The sequence below is a fragment of the Taudactylus pleione genome, unplaced genomic scaffold (genome assembly GCF_031769625.1).
Source record: "Taudactylus pleione unplaced genomic scaffold, aTauple2 ptg000103l, whole genome shotgun sequence".
In the NCBI taxonomy this organism is placed as follows: domain Eukaryota; kingdom Metazoa; phylum Chordata; class Amphibia; order Anura; family Myobatrachidae; genus Taudactylus; species Taudactylus pleione.
The window spans coordinates 199,761-218,147 of NW_028284505.1; the positions used below are offsets into that span (position 1 = coordinate 199,761).

The 18,387-nt window shown below is 53.2% G+C and overlaps 1 protein-coding gene across 1 annotated transcript in view; it reads right to left on the minus strand.

Moving 5' to 3' along the window:
- The window catches only part of MSH4 (mutS homolog 4), a 111,227-nt gene extending 93,056 nt beyond the window's left edge, over positions 1-18,171 (minus strand). The window contains exon 1 of the mRNA XM_088470754.1: positions 17,673-18,171. Within this exon, the coding sequence (XP_088326880.1) occupies positions 17,673-18,171 (499 nt within the window). The remainder of the gene's footprint in view (positions 1-17,672) is intronic.
- Positions 18,172-18,387: the final 216 nt, after the last annotated feature.

The window sequence follows — 18,387 nt, forward strand, 5'->3', positions numbered from 1 at the left end:
GATGGGTGATGGTTCCACTAGAAATGCGACTACCATCGATGGCGGTTAAAGTGATGACTCGAGGCAACGCTTCCATGGGGATTTGATGCTTCTGGACAAATTCAGTAGTGACAAAGTTCTCTGCCGCTCCGGAATCCAGGAGAGCTAATACAGCTTTGGAACCTCGAGGACACTTTAAATGAGCCTGGATGGTGGAATCAGACTTCCTTTGTGATTCAATGGCAACTCCTAACTTAACCTCTCTTTCATAAGTTAGGAGGAGGCGTTTCCCGGACGAATGGGACAAGTTTTAACTAAATGTTGAGGAGATCCGCAGTACATACAGAGGTTCTGCCTCTGCCTTTTCTGCCGCTCCTCAGCCGATAAATGAGAGCGGTTGACCTGCATGGGTTCTTCACCCAGAGGAGGAGAGGGTAAGCGGGAAACTGGACGTGGCCTTCCACGATCAAATCTGCCTCTTTCCAAGGCACGCTCCCTGTGACGGAGATCCACCTTGTTGCAGAGAGAGATTAACCCATCCAAACTGGTTGGAAGGTCACGGGAAGCTAGGTCGTCTTTGAGTCTTTCAGAAAGGCCACTCCAGAAGGCAGCGATGAGGGCATCCTCGTTCCAATTGAGTTCTGAAGCCAGAGTCTGGAACTGGACTACGTATTGGCCGACGGTCCTGCTGCCCTGACGGAGGCGTAGAATATCAGCTGATGCGGAAGTGGTTCTTCCGGGTTCATCAAAGATTTTGCGAAATGTAGCAACAAATTCGGGGTAGTTGGAGAGCAGGGGATCCGACTTCTCCCAAAGGGGCGAGACCCAATCGAGTGCTTGGCCAGAGAGTAGAGAGATGATATATGCCACCCTGGTTCTGGCCGTCGGAAAGTTGGCGGATTGTAGCTCGAATTGGATTTCGCATTGGTTTAAAAAACCCCTGCATAATTTGGGGTTGCCATCGAACTTGCTCGGAGGGGAAAGCTGAAGACGAGCAGGAGGTAGAACCGGAGGAGCAGGTGACACCACAGGAGGAGAGGCGGCTTGGGAGCCAGCGGGAGCGGGATGAGCCCGTAAGGACTGAATGTTGTCCAGGCGTGACGACATATCTTGGATAAATTGGATCAGCTGAGCCTGAGAGGTCTCCTGTCTTTCCAGACGGGATAGTACATCCTGCGAGGCTTCTATCCCAGATCCTTGACCACTTGCCGAGTCCATCTGGCCAGTGCAAACTGTCACAAGCGTGGAATTTAGGAGCTGTGTTCCCGGACTGGGACTTGGATCTGTATTACTTGGCGCAGACGCTCGTTGGAGACTTGGCTTAATGAAGTTTCTCCGCATGAGAGGGTGCAGCGAACTGACAGGAACTTGAGGAATGCGGCAGTAACGAGGTAGCTAGGAAGCTATGTGGAGCGGCTGGATAGCCGAGGGTAGACGTTGGTAGCTGAGTGGCTACGTGGAGCGGCTGGATAGCCGTGGGTAGACGTTGGTAGCTGAGCGGCTACGTGGAGCGGCTGGATAGCCGTGGGTAGACGTTGGTAGCTGAGTGGCTACATGGAGCGGCTGGTTAGCCGTGGGTAGACGTTGGTAGCTGAGCGGCTACGTGGAGCGGCTGGATAGCCGTGGGTAGACGTTGGTAGCTGAGTGGCTACGTGGAGCGGCTGGATAGCCGTGGGTAGACGTTGGTAGCTGAGTGGCTACGTGGAGCGGCTGGATAGCCGTGGGTAGACGTTGGTAGCTGAGTGGCTACGTGGAGCGGCTGGATAGCCGTGGGTAGACGTTGGTAGCTGAGTGGCTACGTGGAGCGGCTGGATAGCCGTGGGTAGACGTTGGTAGCTGAGTGGCTACGTGGAGCGGCTGGAGCGCAGTGGGAAGGCTAGCTTAGCTAAACTAAGAAACTAGTTGCACTGGCAACTTGTGTGAGCATTGGGGATCCTTTTATAGTGGACACTGGGAGCTGACAGGCTGAGAGAGAAGGAGAAGGCTCCTCATTGATGGTAGTGGGGTCACATGGGCAATCCAAGATGGCCGTGCCCATGGACCGGAGGACAGCGCTTCCTGGAGGTAGTCAGCTGGGACCAGCGGTCAGCAGGAGCCGGCGTGGGAGCAGCACAGCAGCGGGACCCTCCAGAGGACAACAGCGGAGACTGCCTTGGAAGAAGAGGAAGGAGCGTACAGCGCGGGAGCCGGAAGACAGCGCGGGTCAGCGCCCGCACAGGTAAGCGACGGGGTCTGATTCTGGGGTCTCCAGGCCGGCGTGTTACAGTACCCCCTTCTTCAAGAGTGGCCACCGGACACTTCCTTGGTTTGAGGAAATTTCACATGGAACGCTTTGACCAGACGGGGTGCGTGGACATCGGAGGCATTTATCCAGATTCGTTCCTCCGGACCATAATTCTTCCAGTCGATGAGGTATTGATGACGGTTGTATTGACAACGGGAATCTAAAATTCTGTCAACTTCGAACTCCTCTCCCTGCTGTGTTTGAACACTAGAAGCTTTAGGCAGGACCTTCTGAAATTGGTTTAAGACTAGTGGTTTTAAAAGAGAAATATGGAAAGAACTTGGAATGCGAAGAAATGGAGGAAGCTTTAACTTGTAAGCCACAGGATTCAAGACTTTGATGATTGGGAATGGACCAATGAATCGCGGAGCAAATTTCATCGAGGGTACTCGGAGTCTTAGGTTTCGGGTAGAGAGCCAGACCATATCCCCAGGTCGGAAATTTGGAACCGCTCGTCTTTGGCGGTCAGCAAATCTCTTGTACCGGGCTGACGTTTTAGTCAGAGAGGAACGAACGTTTTCCCAGATGTTGGAGAACCGTTGAAGGGACATTTTGGCCGCAGGCACATCTAATGTGGGAAGAAGAGGGAAATCTGGCACTCGAGGATGTTGACCAAAAACTGTAAAAAAAAGGAGTTGAGCTGGTGGACGTGTGATAATGATTATTGTGGGCAAATTCGGCCCAAGGAAGAAGTTCAATCCAGTCATCTTGGGAGGAGGAGACAAAAGTGCGCAGGAACTGTTCCAGGTCTTGATTGACCCTTTCGGTCTGACCGTTGGTCTGGGGATGATAAGCGGTAGAAAATTTGAGTTTTACCTGAAGGGCTGAGCAGAGTGACCTCCAGAACTTCGCTACGAACTGTACTCCCCTGTCGGAGATGATCTCTTGAGGAAGGCCGTGGAGCTTGAAGATCTCTTTTATAAAGCTCTGGGCGAGTAGAGGTGCAGACGGAAGCCCAGTAAGTGGTACGAAATGAGCCATTTTAGAAAAACGATCCACGATAACCCAAATTGTGTTGTGGCCCCGAGATGGAGGAAGATCAGAGATGAAATCCATAGATAGGTGAGTCCATGGCTTAGATGGAATTGCAAGAGGTTGGAGTTGACCGTGTGGAACCCGCCGAGGTATCTTGTGTTGGGCACATTTGATGCATGAAGACACATAAGACCTGACGTCCTTTTTCATCGAAGACCACCAATAGGACCGCTGGATAAATTCTAGGGTTTTATCCATACCCAGGTGACCAGAGAACCGGGAAGCATGAGCCCAATGCAGTAACCTCTTGCGGAGTTCCGGAGCGACGAAAGTCTTCCCAACCGGGGGTATAGAAGATAATTGGGTAGAGGCGAAGAAAGCTGAATTCAAGATTGGTTGGGGCTGTTCCATGGGTAGATCAGGGTTGCTCGTCATGGAACGGGAGAGTGCGTCGGCTTTGAGGTTTTGTAAACCGGGGCGATAGGAGACTTTGAAGTTAAATCTGGAGAAAAACATTGCCCACCGGGCTTGACGAGGGTTCAAGCAATTTGCAGATTTAAGATAAAGGAGGTTCTTATGGTCAGTAAAAATGGTAATGGGGTAATGAGCTCCTTCTAGAAAATATCGCCATTCTTTGAGGGCTAGTTTCATGGCGAGTAACTCTTGATCTCCAATGGTGTAGTTCTTCTCTGCAGGTAAAAACTTCCGGGAAAAGAAACCACAGGGATGAAGTTTTTCATCTTTAAATCGCTGGGAGAGCACTGCACCGACACCTTCAGAGGATGCGTCCACCTCCAGGATAAAGGGCCGGGTGGAGTCTGGTTGCTTTAAGATGGGAGCGGAGATGAAGGCTTGCTTAAGAAGTTGAAATGCAGAGGTAGCTTCGACGGGCCATATAGTTGGATCTGCTCCCTTGCGGGTGAGGGCTGTAATAGGAGCTACCAGAGTCGAGAAACCTTTTACAAACTTGCGATAGTAGTTGGCAAATCCTAGGAATCTTTGTATGGATTTTAAGGAAGAAGGAAGAGACCAATCAAGAATGGCTTGTAGTTTTGACGAATCCATTTGAAGGCCTGTTCCGGAGATAATGTATCCCAGGAATGGTACACTTGAGACCTCAAACAGACACTTCTCTAATTTACAAAACAGTTGATTGGACCGCAACCTCAGAAGGACTTGTTTGACCTGGTCTCGATGGGTTTGGAGGTCTTGAGAAAAAATCAAAATATCGTCTAAGTAAACGACCACACACTTGTACAAGAGGTCCCGGAAGATTTCATTGACGAAAAACTGGAAGACGGTCGGAGCATTACAGAGGCCGAAGGGCATAACGAGATACTCGTAGTGCCCATCCCTGGTGTTGAAGGCCGTTTTCCATTCATCGCCTGGACGGATACGAATTAAATTATAAGCTCCTCTTAGGTCGAGTTTGGAAAAAACTGTGGCTCCCTTGACTCTATCAAATAACTCTGTAATGAGAGGAAGAGGGTAGCGATTCTTAATAGTTATTTCATTAAGACCCCGGTAGTCAATACACGGGCGCAAGCCACCATCTTTCTTTTTTACGAAGAAAAATCCAGCCCCTGCTGGAGACGTGGAAGGTCGAATGAAGCCTTTATTTAAGTTTTCCGTAATGTACTCCGACATGGCCTGAGTCTCAGGGAGAGATAGAGGGTAGGTTCGGCCTCTAGGAGGATTCTTCCCGGGAATCAGATCTATGGGACAGTCCCAATCACGATGGGGAGGTAACAGGTCTGCGCTCTGTTTGCTAAAGACGTCCTGAAACCCATCGTAGGCTTTGGGCAGGTCTGTAGAATCCCGTACAACGGAAGATCTGATAGGTATTACCCGCTGAAGGCAACCTTTCAAGCAATTGGAACCCCAGGAGATTATTTGCATGGTGGTCCAATCGATTTGAGGTGAATGTCTCTGTAGCCAGGGTAATCCGAGGACTAAAGAATGAGAGGCTTTGGGAATCACTAGGAAGGATAGTTGTTCGGAATGGAGCACCCCAATGGTAAGTTTAAGTGGTGTTGTACGATGGGTGATGGTTCCACTAGAAATGCGACTACCATCGATGGCGGTTAAAGTGATGACTCGAGGCAACGCTTCCATGGGGATTTGATGCTTCTGGACAAATTCAGTAGTGACAAAGTTCTCTGCCGCTCCGGAATCCAGGAGAGCTAATACAGCTTTGGAACCTCGAGGACACTTTAAATGAGCCTGGATGGTGGAATCAGACTTCCTTTGTGATTCAATGGCAACTCCTAACTTAACCTCTCTTTCATAAGTTAGGAGGAGGCGTTTCCCGGACGAATGGGACAAGTTTTAACTAAATGTTGAGGAGATCCGCAGTACATACAGAGGTTCTGCCTCTGCCTTTTCTGCCGCTCCTCAGCCGATAAATGAGAGCGGTTGACCTGCATGGGTTCTTCACCCAGAGGAGGAGAGGGTAAGCGGGAAACTGGACGTGGCCTTCCACGATCAAATCTGCCTCTTTCCAAGGCACGCTCCCTGTGACGGAGATCCACCTTGTTGCAGAGAGAGATTAACCCATCCAAACTGGTTGGAAGGTCACGGGAAGCTAGGTCGTCTTTGAGTCTTTCAGAAAGGCCACTCCAGAAGGCAGCGATGAGGGCATCCTCGTTCCAATTGAGTTCTGAAGCCAGAGTCTGGAACTGGACTACGTATTGGCCGACGGTCCTGCTGCCCTGACGGAGGCGTAGAATATCAGCTGATGCGGAAGTGGTTCTTCCGGGTTCATCAAAGATTTTGCGAAATGTAGCAACAAATTCGGGGTAGTTGGAGAGCAGGGGATCCGACTTCTCCCAAAGGGGCGAGACCCAATCGAGTGCTTGGCCAGAGAGTAGAGAGATGATATATGCCACCCTGGTTCTGGCCGTCGGAAAGTTGGCGGATTGTAGCTCGAATTGGATTTCGCATTGGTTTAAAAAACCCCTGCATAATTTGGGGTTGCCATCGAACTTGCTCGGAGGGGAAAGCTGAAGACGAGCAGGAGGTAGAACCGGAGGAGCAGGTGACACCACAGGAGGAGAGGCGGCTTGGGAGCCAGCGGGAGCGGGATGAGCCCGTAAGGACTGAATGTTGTCCAGGCGTGACGACATATCTTGGATAAATTGGATCAGCTGAGCCTGAGAGGTCTCCTGTCTTTCCAGACGGGATAGTACATCCTGCGAGGCTTCTATCCCAGATCCTTGACCACTTGCCGAGTCCATCTGGCCAGTGCAAACTGTCACAAGCGTGGAATTTAGGAGCTGTGTTCCCGGACTGGGACTTGGATCTGTATTACTTGGCGCAGACGCTCGTTGGAGACTTGGCTTAATGAAGTTTCTCCGCATGAGAGGGTGCAGCGAACTGACAGGAACTTGAGGAATGCGGCAGTAACGAGGTAGCTAGGAAGCTATGTGGAGCGGCTGGATAGCCGAGGGTAGACGTTGGTAGCTGAGTGGCTACGTGGAGCGGCTGGATAGCCGTGGGTAGACGTTGGTAGCTGAGCGGCTACGTGGAGCGGCTGGATAGCCGTGGGTAGACGTTGGTAGCTGAGTGGCTACATGGAGCGGCTGGTTAGCCGTGGGTAGACGTTGGTAGCTGAGCGGCTACGTGGAGCGGCTGGATAGCCGTGGGTAGACGTTGGTAGCTGAGTGGCTACGTGGAGCGGCTGGATAGCCGTGGGTAGACGTTGGTAGCTGAGTGGCTACGTGGAGCGGCTGGATAGCCGTGGGTAGACATTGGTAGCTGAGTGGCTACGTGGAGCGGCTGGATAGCCGTGGGTAGACGTTGGTAGCTGAGTGGCTACGTGGAGCGGCTGGATAGCCGTGGGTAGACGTTGGTAGCTGAGTGGCTACGTGGAGCGGCTGGAGCGCAGTGGGAAGGCTAGCTTAGCTAAACTAAGAAACTAGTTGCACTGGCAACTTGTGTGAGCATTGGGGATCCTTTTATAGTGGACACTGGGAGCTGACAGGCTGAGAGAGAAGGAGAAGGCTCCTCATTGATGGTAGTGGGGTCACATGGGCAATCCAAGATGGCCGTGCCCATGGACCGGAGGACAGCGCTTCCTGGAGGTAGTCAGCTGGGACCAGCGGTCAGCAGGAGCCGGCGTGGGAGCAGCACAGCAGCGGGACCCTCCAGAGGACAACAGCGGAGACTGCCTTGGAAGAAGAGGAAGGAGCGTACAGCGCGGGAGCCGGAAGACAGCGCGGGTCAGCGCCCGCACAGGTAAGCGACGGGGTCTGATTCTGGGGTCTCCAGGCCGGCGTGTTACAGTACCCCCTTCTTCAAGAGTGGCCACCGGACACTTCCTTGGTTTGAGGAAATTTCACATGGAACGCTTTGACCAGACGGGGTGCGTGGACATCGGAGGCATTTATCCAGATTCGTTCCTCCGGACCATAATTCTTCCAGTCGATGAGGTATTGATGACGGTTGTATTGACAACGGGAATCTAAAATTCTGTCAACTTCGAACTCCTCTCCCTGCTGTGTTTGAACACTAGAAGCTTTAGGCAGGACCTTCTGAAATTGGTTTAAGACTAGTGGTTTTAAAAGAGAAATATGGAAAGAACTTGGAATGCGAAGAAATGGAGGAAGCTTTAACTTGTAAGCCACAGGATTCAAGACTTTGATGATTGGGAATGGACCAATGAATCGCGGAGCAAATTTCATCGAGGGTACTCGGAGTCTTAGGTTTCGGGTAGAGAGCCAGACCATATCCCCAGGTCGGAAATTTGGAACCGCTCGTCTTTGGCGGTCAGCAAATCTCTTGTACCGGGCTGACGTTTTAGTCAGAGAGGAACGAACGTTTTCCCAGATGTTGGAGAACCGTTGAAGGGACATTTTGGCCGCAGGCACATCTAATGTGGGAAGAAGAGGGAAATCTGGCACTCGAGGATGTTGACCAAAAACTGTAAAAAAAAGGAGTTGAGCTGGTGGACGTGTGATAATGATTATTGTGGGCAAATTCGGCCCAAGGAAGAAGTTCAATCCAGTCATCTTGGGAGGAGGAGACAAAAGTGCGCAGGAACTGTTCCAGGTCTTGATTGACCCTTTCGGTCTGACCGTTGGTCTGGGGATGATAAGCGGTAGAAAATTTGAGTTTTACCTGAAGGGCTGAGCAGAGTGACCTCCAGAACTTCGCTACGAACTGTACTCCCCTGTCGGAGATGATCTCTTGAGGAAGGCCGTGGAGCTTGAAGATCTCTTTTATAAAGCTCTGGGCGAGTAGAGGTGCAGACGGAAGCCCAGTAAGTGGTACGAAATGAGCCATTTTAGAAAAACGATCCACGATAACCCAAATTGTGTTGTGGCCCCGAGATGGAGGAAGATCAGAGATGAAATCCATAGATAGGTGAGTCCATGGCTTAGATGGAATTGCAAGAGGTTGGAGTTGACCGTGTGGAACCCGCCGAGGTATCTTGTGTTGGGCACATTTGATGCATGAAGACACATAAGACCTGACGTCCTTTTTCATCGAAGACCACCAATAGGACCGCTGGATAAATTCTAGGGTTTTATCCATACCCAGGTGACCAGAGAACCGGGAAGCATGAGCCCAATGCAGTAACCTCTTGCGGAGTTCCGGAGCGACGAAAGTCTTCCCAACCGGGGGTATAGAAGATAATTGGGTAGAGGCGAAGAAAGCTGAATTCAAGATTGGTTGGGGCTGTTCCATGGGTAGATCAGGGTTGCTCGTCATGGAACGGGAGAGTGCATCGGCTTTGAGGTTTTGTAAACCGGGGCGATAGGAGACTTTGAAGTTAAATCTGGAGAAAAACATTGCCCACCGGGCTTGACGAGGGTTCAAGCAATTTGCAGATTTAAGATAAAGGAGGTTCTTATGGTCAGTAAAAATGGTAATGGGGTAATGAGCTCCTTCTAGAAAATATCGCCATTCTTTGAGGGCTAGTTTCATGGCGAGTAACTCTTGATCTCCAATGGTGTAGTTCTTCTCTGCAGGTAAAAACTTCCGGGAAAAGAAACCACAGGGATGAAGTTTTTCATCTTTAAATCGCTGGGAGAGCACTGCACCGACACCTTCAGAGGATGCGTCCACCTCCAGGATAAAGGGCCGGGTGGAGTCTGGTTGCTTTAAGATGGGAGCGGAGATGAAGGCTTGCTTAAGAAGTTGAAATGCAGAGGTAGCTTCGACGGGCCATATAGTTGGATCTGCTCCCTTGCGGGTGAGGGCTGTAATAGGAGCTACCAGAGTCGAGAAACCTTTTACAAACTTGCGATAGTAGTTGGCAAATCCTAGGAATCTTTGTATGGATTTTAAGGAAGGAAGAGACCAATCAAGAATGGCTTGTAGTTTTGACGAATCCATTTGAAGGCCTGTTCCGGAGATAATGTATCCCAGGAATGGTACACTTGAGACCTCAAACAGACACTTCTCTAATTTGCAAAACAGTTGATTGGACCGCAACCTCAGAAGGACTTGTTTGACCTGGTCTCGATGGGTTTGGAGGTCTTGAGAAAAAATCAAAATATCGTCTAAGTAAACGACCACACACTTGTACAAGAGGTCCCGGAAGATTTCATTGACGAAAAACTGGAAGACGGTCGGAGCATTACAGAGGCCGAAGGGCATAACGAGATACTCGTAGTGCCCATCCCTGGTGTTGAAGGCCGTTTTCCATTCATCGCCTGGACGGATACGAATTAAATTATAAGCTCCTCTTAGGTCGAGTTTGGAAAAAACTGTGGCTCCCTTGACTCTATCAAATAACTCTGTAATGAGAGGAAGAGGGTAGCGATTCTTAATAGTTATTTCATTAAGACCCCGGTAGTCAATACACGGGCGCAAGCCACCATCTTTCTTTTTTACGAAGAAAAATCCAGCCCCTGCTGGAGACGTGGAAGGTCGAATGAAGCCTTTATTTAAGTTTTCCGTAATGTACTCCGACATGGCCTGAGTCTCAGGGAGAGATAGAGGGTAGGTTCGGCCTCCAGGAGGATTCTTCCCGGGAATCAGATCTATGGGACAGTCCCAATCACGATGGGGAGGTAACAGGTCTGCGCTCTGTTTGCTAAAGACGTCCTGAAACCCATCGTAGGCTTTGGGCAGGTCTGTAGAATCCCGTACAACGGAAGATCTGATAGGTATTACCCGCTGAAGGCAACCTTTCAAGCAATTGGAACCCCAGGAGATTATTTGCATGGTGGTCCAATCGATTTGAGGTGAATGTCTCTGTAGCCAGGGTAATCCGAGGACTAAAGAATGAGAGGCTTTGGGAATCACTAGGAAGGATAGTTGTTCGGAATGGAGCACCCCAATGGTAAGTTTAAGTGGTGTTGTACGATGGGTGATGGTTCCACTAGAAATGCGACTACCATCGATGGCGGTTAAAGTGATGACTCGAGGCAACGCTTCCATGGGGATTTGATGCTTCTGGACAAATTCAGTAGTGACAAAGTTCTCTGCCGCTCCGGAATCCAGGAGAGCTAATACAGCTTTGGAACCTCGAGGACACTTTAAATGAGCCTGGATGGTGGAATCAGACTTCCTTTGTGATTCAATGGCAACTCCTAACTTAACCTCTCTTTCATAAGTTAGGAGGAGGCGTTTCCCGGACGAATGGGACAAGTTTTAACTAAATGTTGAGGAGATCCGCAGTACATACAGAGGTTCTGCCTCTGCCTTTTCTGCCGCTCCTCAGCCGATAAATGAGAGCGGTTGACCTGCATGGGTTCTTCACCCAGAGGAGGAGAGGGTAAGCGGGAAACTGGACGTGGCCTTCCACGATCAAATCTGCCTCTTTCCAAGGCACGCTCCCTGTGACGGAGATCCACCTTGTTGCAGAGAGAGATTAACCCATCCAAACTGGTTGGAAGGTCACGGGAAGCTAGGTCGTCTTTGAGTCTTTCAGAAAGGCCACTCCAGAAGGCAGCGATGAGGGCATCCTCGTTCCAATTGAGTTCTGAAGCCAGAGTCTGGAACTGGACTACGTATTGGCCGACGGTCCTGCTGCCCTGACGGAGGCGTAGAATATCAGCTGATGCGGAAGTGGTTCTTCCGGGTTCATCAAAGATTTTGCGAAATGTAGCAACAAATTCGGGGTAGTTGGAGAGCAGGGGATCCGACTTCTCCCAAAGGGGCGAGACCCAATCGAGTGCTTGGCCAGAGAGTAGAGAGATGATATATGCCACCCTGGTTCTGGCCGTCGGAAAGTTGGCGGATTGTAGCTCGAATTGGATTTCGCATTGGTTTAAAAAACCCCTGCATAATTTGGGGTTGCCATCGAACTTGCTCGGAGGGGAAAGCTGAAGACGAGCAGGAGGTAGAACCGGAGGAGCAGGTGACACCACAGGAGGAGAGGCGGCTTGGGAGCCAGCGGGAGCGAGATAAGCCCGTAAGGACTGAATGTTGTCCAGGCGTGACGACATATCTTGGATAAATTGGATCAGCTGAGCCTGAGAGGTCTCCTGTCTTTCCAGACGGGATAGTACATCCTGCGAGGCTTCTATCCCAGATCCTTGACCACTTGCCGAGTCCATCTGGCCAGTGCAAACTGTCACAAGCGTGGAATTTAGGAGCTGTGTTCCCGGACTGGGACTTGGATCTGTATTACTTGGCGCAGACGCTCGTTGGAGACTTGGCTTAATGAAGTTTCTCCGCATGAGAGGGTGCAGCGAACTGACAGGAACTTGAGGAATGCGGCAGTAACGAGGTAGCTAGGAAGCTACGTGGAGCGGCTGGATAGCCGAGGGTAGACGTTGGTAGCTGAGTGGCTACGTGGAGCGGCTGGATAGCCGTGGGTAGACGTTGGTAGCTGAGCGGCTACGTGGAGCGGCTGGATAGCCGTGGGTAGACGTTGGTAGCTGAGTGGCTACGTGGAGCGGCTGGTTAGCCGTGGGTAGACGTTGGTAGCTGAGCGGCTACGTGGAGCGGCTGGATAGCCGTGGGTAGACGTTGGTAGCTGAGTGGCTACGTGGAGCGGCTGGATAGCCGTGGGTAGACGTTGGTAGCTGAGTGGCTACGTGGAGCGGCTGGATAGCCGTGGGTAGACGTTGGTAGCTGAGTGGCTACGTGGAGCGGCTGGATAGCCATGGGTAGACGTTGGTAGCTGAGTGGCTACGTGGAGCGGCTGGATAGCCGTGGGTAGACGTTGGTAGCTGAGTGGCTACGTGGAGCGGCTGGAGCGCAGTGGGAAGGCTTGCTTAGCTAAACTAAGAAACTAGTTGCACTGGCAACTTGTGTGAGCATTGGGGATCCTTTTATAGTGGACACTGGGAGCTGACAGGCTGAGAGAGAAGGAGAAGTACTCCTCATTGGTGGTAGTGGGGTCACATGGGCAATCCAAGATGGCCGCGCCCATGGACCGGAGGACAGCGCTTCCTGGAGGTAGTCAGCGGGGACCAGCGGTCAGCAGGAGCCGGCGTGGGAGCAGCACAGCAGCGGGACCCTCCAGAGGACAACAGCGGAGACTGCCTTGGAAGAAGAGGAAGGAGCGTACAGCGCGGGAGCCGGAAGACAGCGCGGGTCAGCGCCCGCACAGGTAAGCGACGGGGTCTGATTCTGGGGTCTCCAGGCCGGCGTGTGACACTATTCATGTGACCGCAGGCCCAAAGCACCACTCCCCCCACCCCTTACCTGCCACACACATGATGCCACACCTATCTCACCAATGTCACTGTGTGCCCTGTGCACAGACTGCTATGTAGCCTATCCTATTCATGTGACCGCAGGCCCAAAGCACCTCTCCCCCCACCCCTTACCAGCCACACACATGGTGCCACACCTATCTCACCAATGTCACTGTGTGGCCTGTGCACAGACTGCTATGTAGCCTATCCTATTCATGTGACCACAGGCCCAAAGCACCTCTCCCCCCACCCCTTACCAGCCACACACATGGTGCCACACCTATCTCACCAATGTCACTGTGTGGCCTGTGCACAGACTGCTATGTAGCCTATCCTATTCATGTGACCACAGGCCCAAAGCACCTCTCCCCCCACCCCTTACCAGCCACACACATGGTGCCACACCTATCTCACCAATGTCACTGTGTGGCCTGTGCACAGACTGCTATGTAGCCTATCCTATTCATGAGACCGCGGGCCCAAAGCACCTCTCCCCCCACCCCTTACCAGCCACACACATGGTGCCACACCTATCTCACCAATGTCACTGTGTGGCCTGTGCACAGACTGCTATGTAGCCTATCCTATTCATGAGACCGCGGGCCCAAAGCACCTCTCCCCCCACCCCTTAGCTATCTCCCGCGGGCCCAAAGCTCCTCTCCCCCCACTCCTTATCTATCTCCCGCGGCCCAAAGCTCTACCTATCTCTTACATTGATGAGGTCAATACATTTTGTTTTTATTATTGCTCAGCTTTAACTTGACAGATGGAGATGAAACAAAGGGCCTGATTCATTACGGATCGCAACTGCAACAATGTACGCAGATCGGCCGATGGTGTACTGCGCATGCGTATCCACTGCAGTGCGCGAGTTAGCATTGTGATCGCACTGTGATCACTCACGTATATACTAAGCCATCGCAGATTGTGAGACGGGACGTCAGCTTTTGGGGGTGTTGACAGGGGAGTGATCGGAGAAACGCAGGTGTGCCAGTCCATTTGAACGCTGTTGCATGGGCGTGCATAAACCACACTTGTCTACTCTCTGGGGTTGATCAGGAGCCTCTTGAAAATCGGGTGATCCCGGCCCGCCTGGAAGAGTGGGCAAGTCTCCCGGCCGGCGCCACCCACCCGCACCCCCTTGCTGTTCTCTCCCCCCCGCCGTTCGCTCTGCTCTGTGACTGGCCATCCAGGGGAGCTGATGATGCGATTTGTGGTGAATCGCATCATCGTGGGCCCGACTGCAAAATCTCTGAATTTTGTAGCGGGGGTGTGGCCACAATGAAGCCATCTCGCAGCCCCCTCCCCCCAGTCCTACCCCCAAATTCACATCACGCCCACCTGCTCTGACAATCTGGCTACCTCCTCCCGGAAGCATAGTTGCCAAGTCCGCTTATAACAACCGGAATTGGGCTTGTTGTTTTTCCCAGTTGAATGTTTTTTTGGATGGTTGCTTGTTTTTGGGCTTATTTTTTTTAGGTAGCTTGTTTTTGGGCTTGATAGCCAGATCCCACCACTAAGGTGAGCAAATGTTATATAGCTCCTTCACCAATCCATTTCTGTTTAGCTGTCTGTATGTATATCTCTCTGTATATGTAGTTATATGGATTTGGTTAATTAGAATGACTCGTTTAAACGATCAATAGAAGTTACATTTTCCCATATGTCAGTTATTTTGTTTGTCCTGTACATTACCGCGCACAGAGGTCCTGATTCACCAGTGCACACTAGTTGCTTGGGAATCTGCGCAGGACCCATTCTGCGCATGTGCAGAACGGGTCCTGCTATATCGCACAGGCACCTGTATGCATTTACCTGATTGACAGGCAGAGGAGTTTGCGGGGCAGAGATGGCCTGCGTTCCTGGGAATGGGGGCATGTTGCCTCTGTTTTCTGCATTCCCGGAAACGAGGGCATGTAGCCCCCGTTTTCCGGGAGTGGCAAGGCTAGGATCTGCATCCATGGATGCAGACTTCCTGGCCTTACATGATGACAGAACATGGCAAGCTTCAGCTACCGCAGCCTGACCAAAGGTGCAACCATCGCAATCGATGGGTGCAATGGTGATCCCAGACTGCAGCCTCGGTCACAGCCTGGGATCGCAGATGCAGCAAGGAGATTTCAGACACCTTCTGCTGCATTTGCATTTTAGCAAAGACAGAATTACAAAGCTGCTTGTATGCGGCTTTGCAATTCCGTCCTATGCCGAATCAGGCCCCGAGTGCCCTGCGCTTTACTTCGCACAGTGGAGTTTATTCGTAGAGCAGGGAAAAGCCGTGCTTTGCAAATATTGATATGTATTTTAATAAAATGAACAATAAACAATAACGTTTGTGGTTTTCATTAAATTACCCCCATACCAGTACCACCATATTACGTTGGGCTTATGTTTTGGGCTTTATCGGATTGGGTTGGGCTTGTTTTTCACTCAAGAGTTGCTTGTTTCTCATTTCAGAGTTGGCAACAGTCCCCGGAGAGGCAGCCAGATTGTCAGCAACCTGGCATAAATTAGCCACTGCGACGGCATACGCAGTTTGTGTACTTGCTGCGTGCGATGAGGTTAGCTATCTCTGAGTAAGGTCAGACCTGCTGTAAATGTGCGTGAGGGGCGGATGTTACTCAATGTTCCCGATGTATACGGAGGACTGCAAGCTATTACGGATGTGCGAAAGCCGTAGTGGGCGTCTCTATGCTGGCTATGCGATTGCAGTCATTAGCATATTTTCACAGCAGATCTGTGTGCGTAATCGGGTCCGCGATCGCAATAGCGATCTGTAATAAGTCAGGCCCAAAGTGCAGGTTGTTTCTAGGAGTTTTCACTACACAATGATGCATGAAAATCTGTTCAGTAGTTTTTGCAACTTGGAACAGTCACAATGTTGTCATTATATCAGTATAGATGGACTGTCAGAGGCACTGGTGAGAGAAGGGCAGATTTACTACAGTCCTGATTATTTAAGTAAAGGCTTGATCTCTGCTGTTACTACATGCAGGTGACACGGGGACCCTCTCTCACCCCATCCACGACCTCCTCACCCCTCTACCGGTGACCCTCTCTCACCCCATCCACGGCCTCCTCACCCCTCTACCGGTGACCCTCTCTCACCCCATCCCCGGCTTCCTCATCCCTCTACCGGTGACCCTCTATCACCCCATTCCCGGCCTCCTCACCCTTCTACCGGTGACCCTCTCTCACCCCATCCACGGCCTCCTCACCCCTCTACCGGTGACCCTCTCTCACCCCATCCATGGCCTCCTCACCCCTCTACCGGTGACCCTCTCTCACCCCATCCACGGCCTCCTCACCCCTCTACCGGTGACCCTCTCTCACCCCATCCACGGCCTCCTCACCCCTCTACCGGTGACCCTCTCTCACCCCATCCACGGCCTCCTCACCCCTCTACCGGTGACCCTCTCTCACCCCATCCCCGGCCTCCTCATCCCTCTACCGGTGACCCTTTATCACCCCATTCCCGGCCTCCTCACCCTTCTACCGGTGACCCTCTCTCACCCCATCCCCGGCCTCCGCACCCCTCTACCGGTGACCCTCTCTCACCCCATCCACGACCTCCTCACCCCTCTACCGGTGACCCTCTCTCACCCCATCCACGGCCTCCTCACCCCTCTACCGGTGACCCTCTCTCACCCCATCCCCGGCCTCCTCATCCCTCTACCAGTGACCCTCTATCACCCCATTCCCGGCCTCCTCACCCTTCTACCGGTGACCCTCTCTCACCCCATCCACGGCCTCCTCACCCCTCTACCGGTGACCCTCTCTCACCCCATCCACGGCCTCCTCACCCCTCTACCGGTGACCCTCTCTCACCCCATCCACGGCCTCCTCACCCTTCTACCGGTGACCCTCTCTCACCCCATCCACGGCCTCCTCACCCCTCTACCGGTGACCCTCTCTCACCCCATCCACGGCCTCCTCACCCCTCTACCGGTGACCCTCTCTCACCCCATCCCCGGCCTCCTCATCCCTCTACCGGTGACCCTTTATCACCCCATTCCCGGCCTCCTCACCCTTCTACCGGTGACCCTCTCTCACCCCATCCCCGGCCTCCGCACCCCTCTACTGGTGACCCTCTCTCACCCCATCCCCGGCCTCCTCATCCCTCTACCGGTGACCCTCTATCACCCCATCCCCGGCCTCCGCACCCTTCTACCGGTGACCCTCTCTCACCCCATCCCCGGCCTCCGCACCCCTCTACCGGTGACCCTCTATTACCCCAGCCGCGGCCTCCTCACCCCTCTACCGGTGACCCTCTCTCACCCCATCCCCGGCCTCCTCATCCCTCTACCGGTGACCCTCTCTCACCCCATCCACGGCCTCCTCACCCCTCTACCGGTGACCCTCTCTCACCCCATCCACGGCCTCCTCACCCCTCTACCGGTGACCCTCTCTCACCCCATCCACGGCCTCCTCACCCCTCTACCGGTGACCCTCTCTCACCCCATCCCCGGCCTCCTCATCCCTCTACCGGTGACCCTTTATCACCCCATTCCCGGCCTCCTCACCCTTCTACCGGTGACCCTCTCTCACCCCATCCCCGGCCTCCGCACCCCTCTACTGGTGACCCTCTCTCACCCCATCCCCGGCCTCCTCATCCCTCTACCGGTGACCCTCTATCACCCCATCCCCGGCCTCCGCACCCTTCTACCGGTGACCCTCTCTCACCCCATCCCCGGCCTCCGCACCCCTCTACCGGTGACCCTCTATTACCCCAGCCGCGGCCTCCTCACCCCTCTACCGGTGACCCTCTCTCACCCCATCCCCGGCCTCCTCATCCCTCTACCAGTGACCCTCTCTCACCCCATCCCCGGCCTCCTCACCCCTCTGCCGCTCCGCACTGCTGGTCGCCGGGGAGGTCGCTCTCACTGACAGCGGGGAGGGCCGGGTGCTGGAGGAGGAGATCCCTGTCCTGGCTGCCTGGTCACCCGGGGTCTCCAGCATGGAGAACATGCGCCGGGACCCGGAGTGAGGCGGAGTCTCACGCCCCGAATAACAGGAGGAGTCTGAGCTTCCCGGCACCGGCCAGCGCCCGCCCGACACCCGAGCACCATGACAGGGAGCATCCGACACCCGGGCACCATGACAGGGAGCATCCGACACCCGGGCACCATGACAGGGAGCATCCGACACCCGGGCACCATGACAGGGAGCATCCGACACCCGGGCACCATGACAGGGAGCATCCGACACCCGGGCACCATGACAGGGAGCATCCGACACCCGGGCACCATGACAGGGAGCATCCGACACCCGGGCACCATGACAGGGAGCATCCGACACCCGGGCACCATGACAGGGAGCATCCGACACAAACGACATGCCGGAGATACCCGGGAGGCTTCTCCTGTCACTGAGCCGGCGGCGGGGTCACCGGATAATGGCGGGAAGCACCTCACACAGTGACCCCTCCCACACACACCCCGAGAGACAGACACCCCACAGTCACCCCCCTAGAGGCACCCCACAGTCACACCCAGCCCAGTTACACCCCACAGTCACACCTCGAGAGACATACACCCCACAGTCACACTCCGA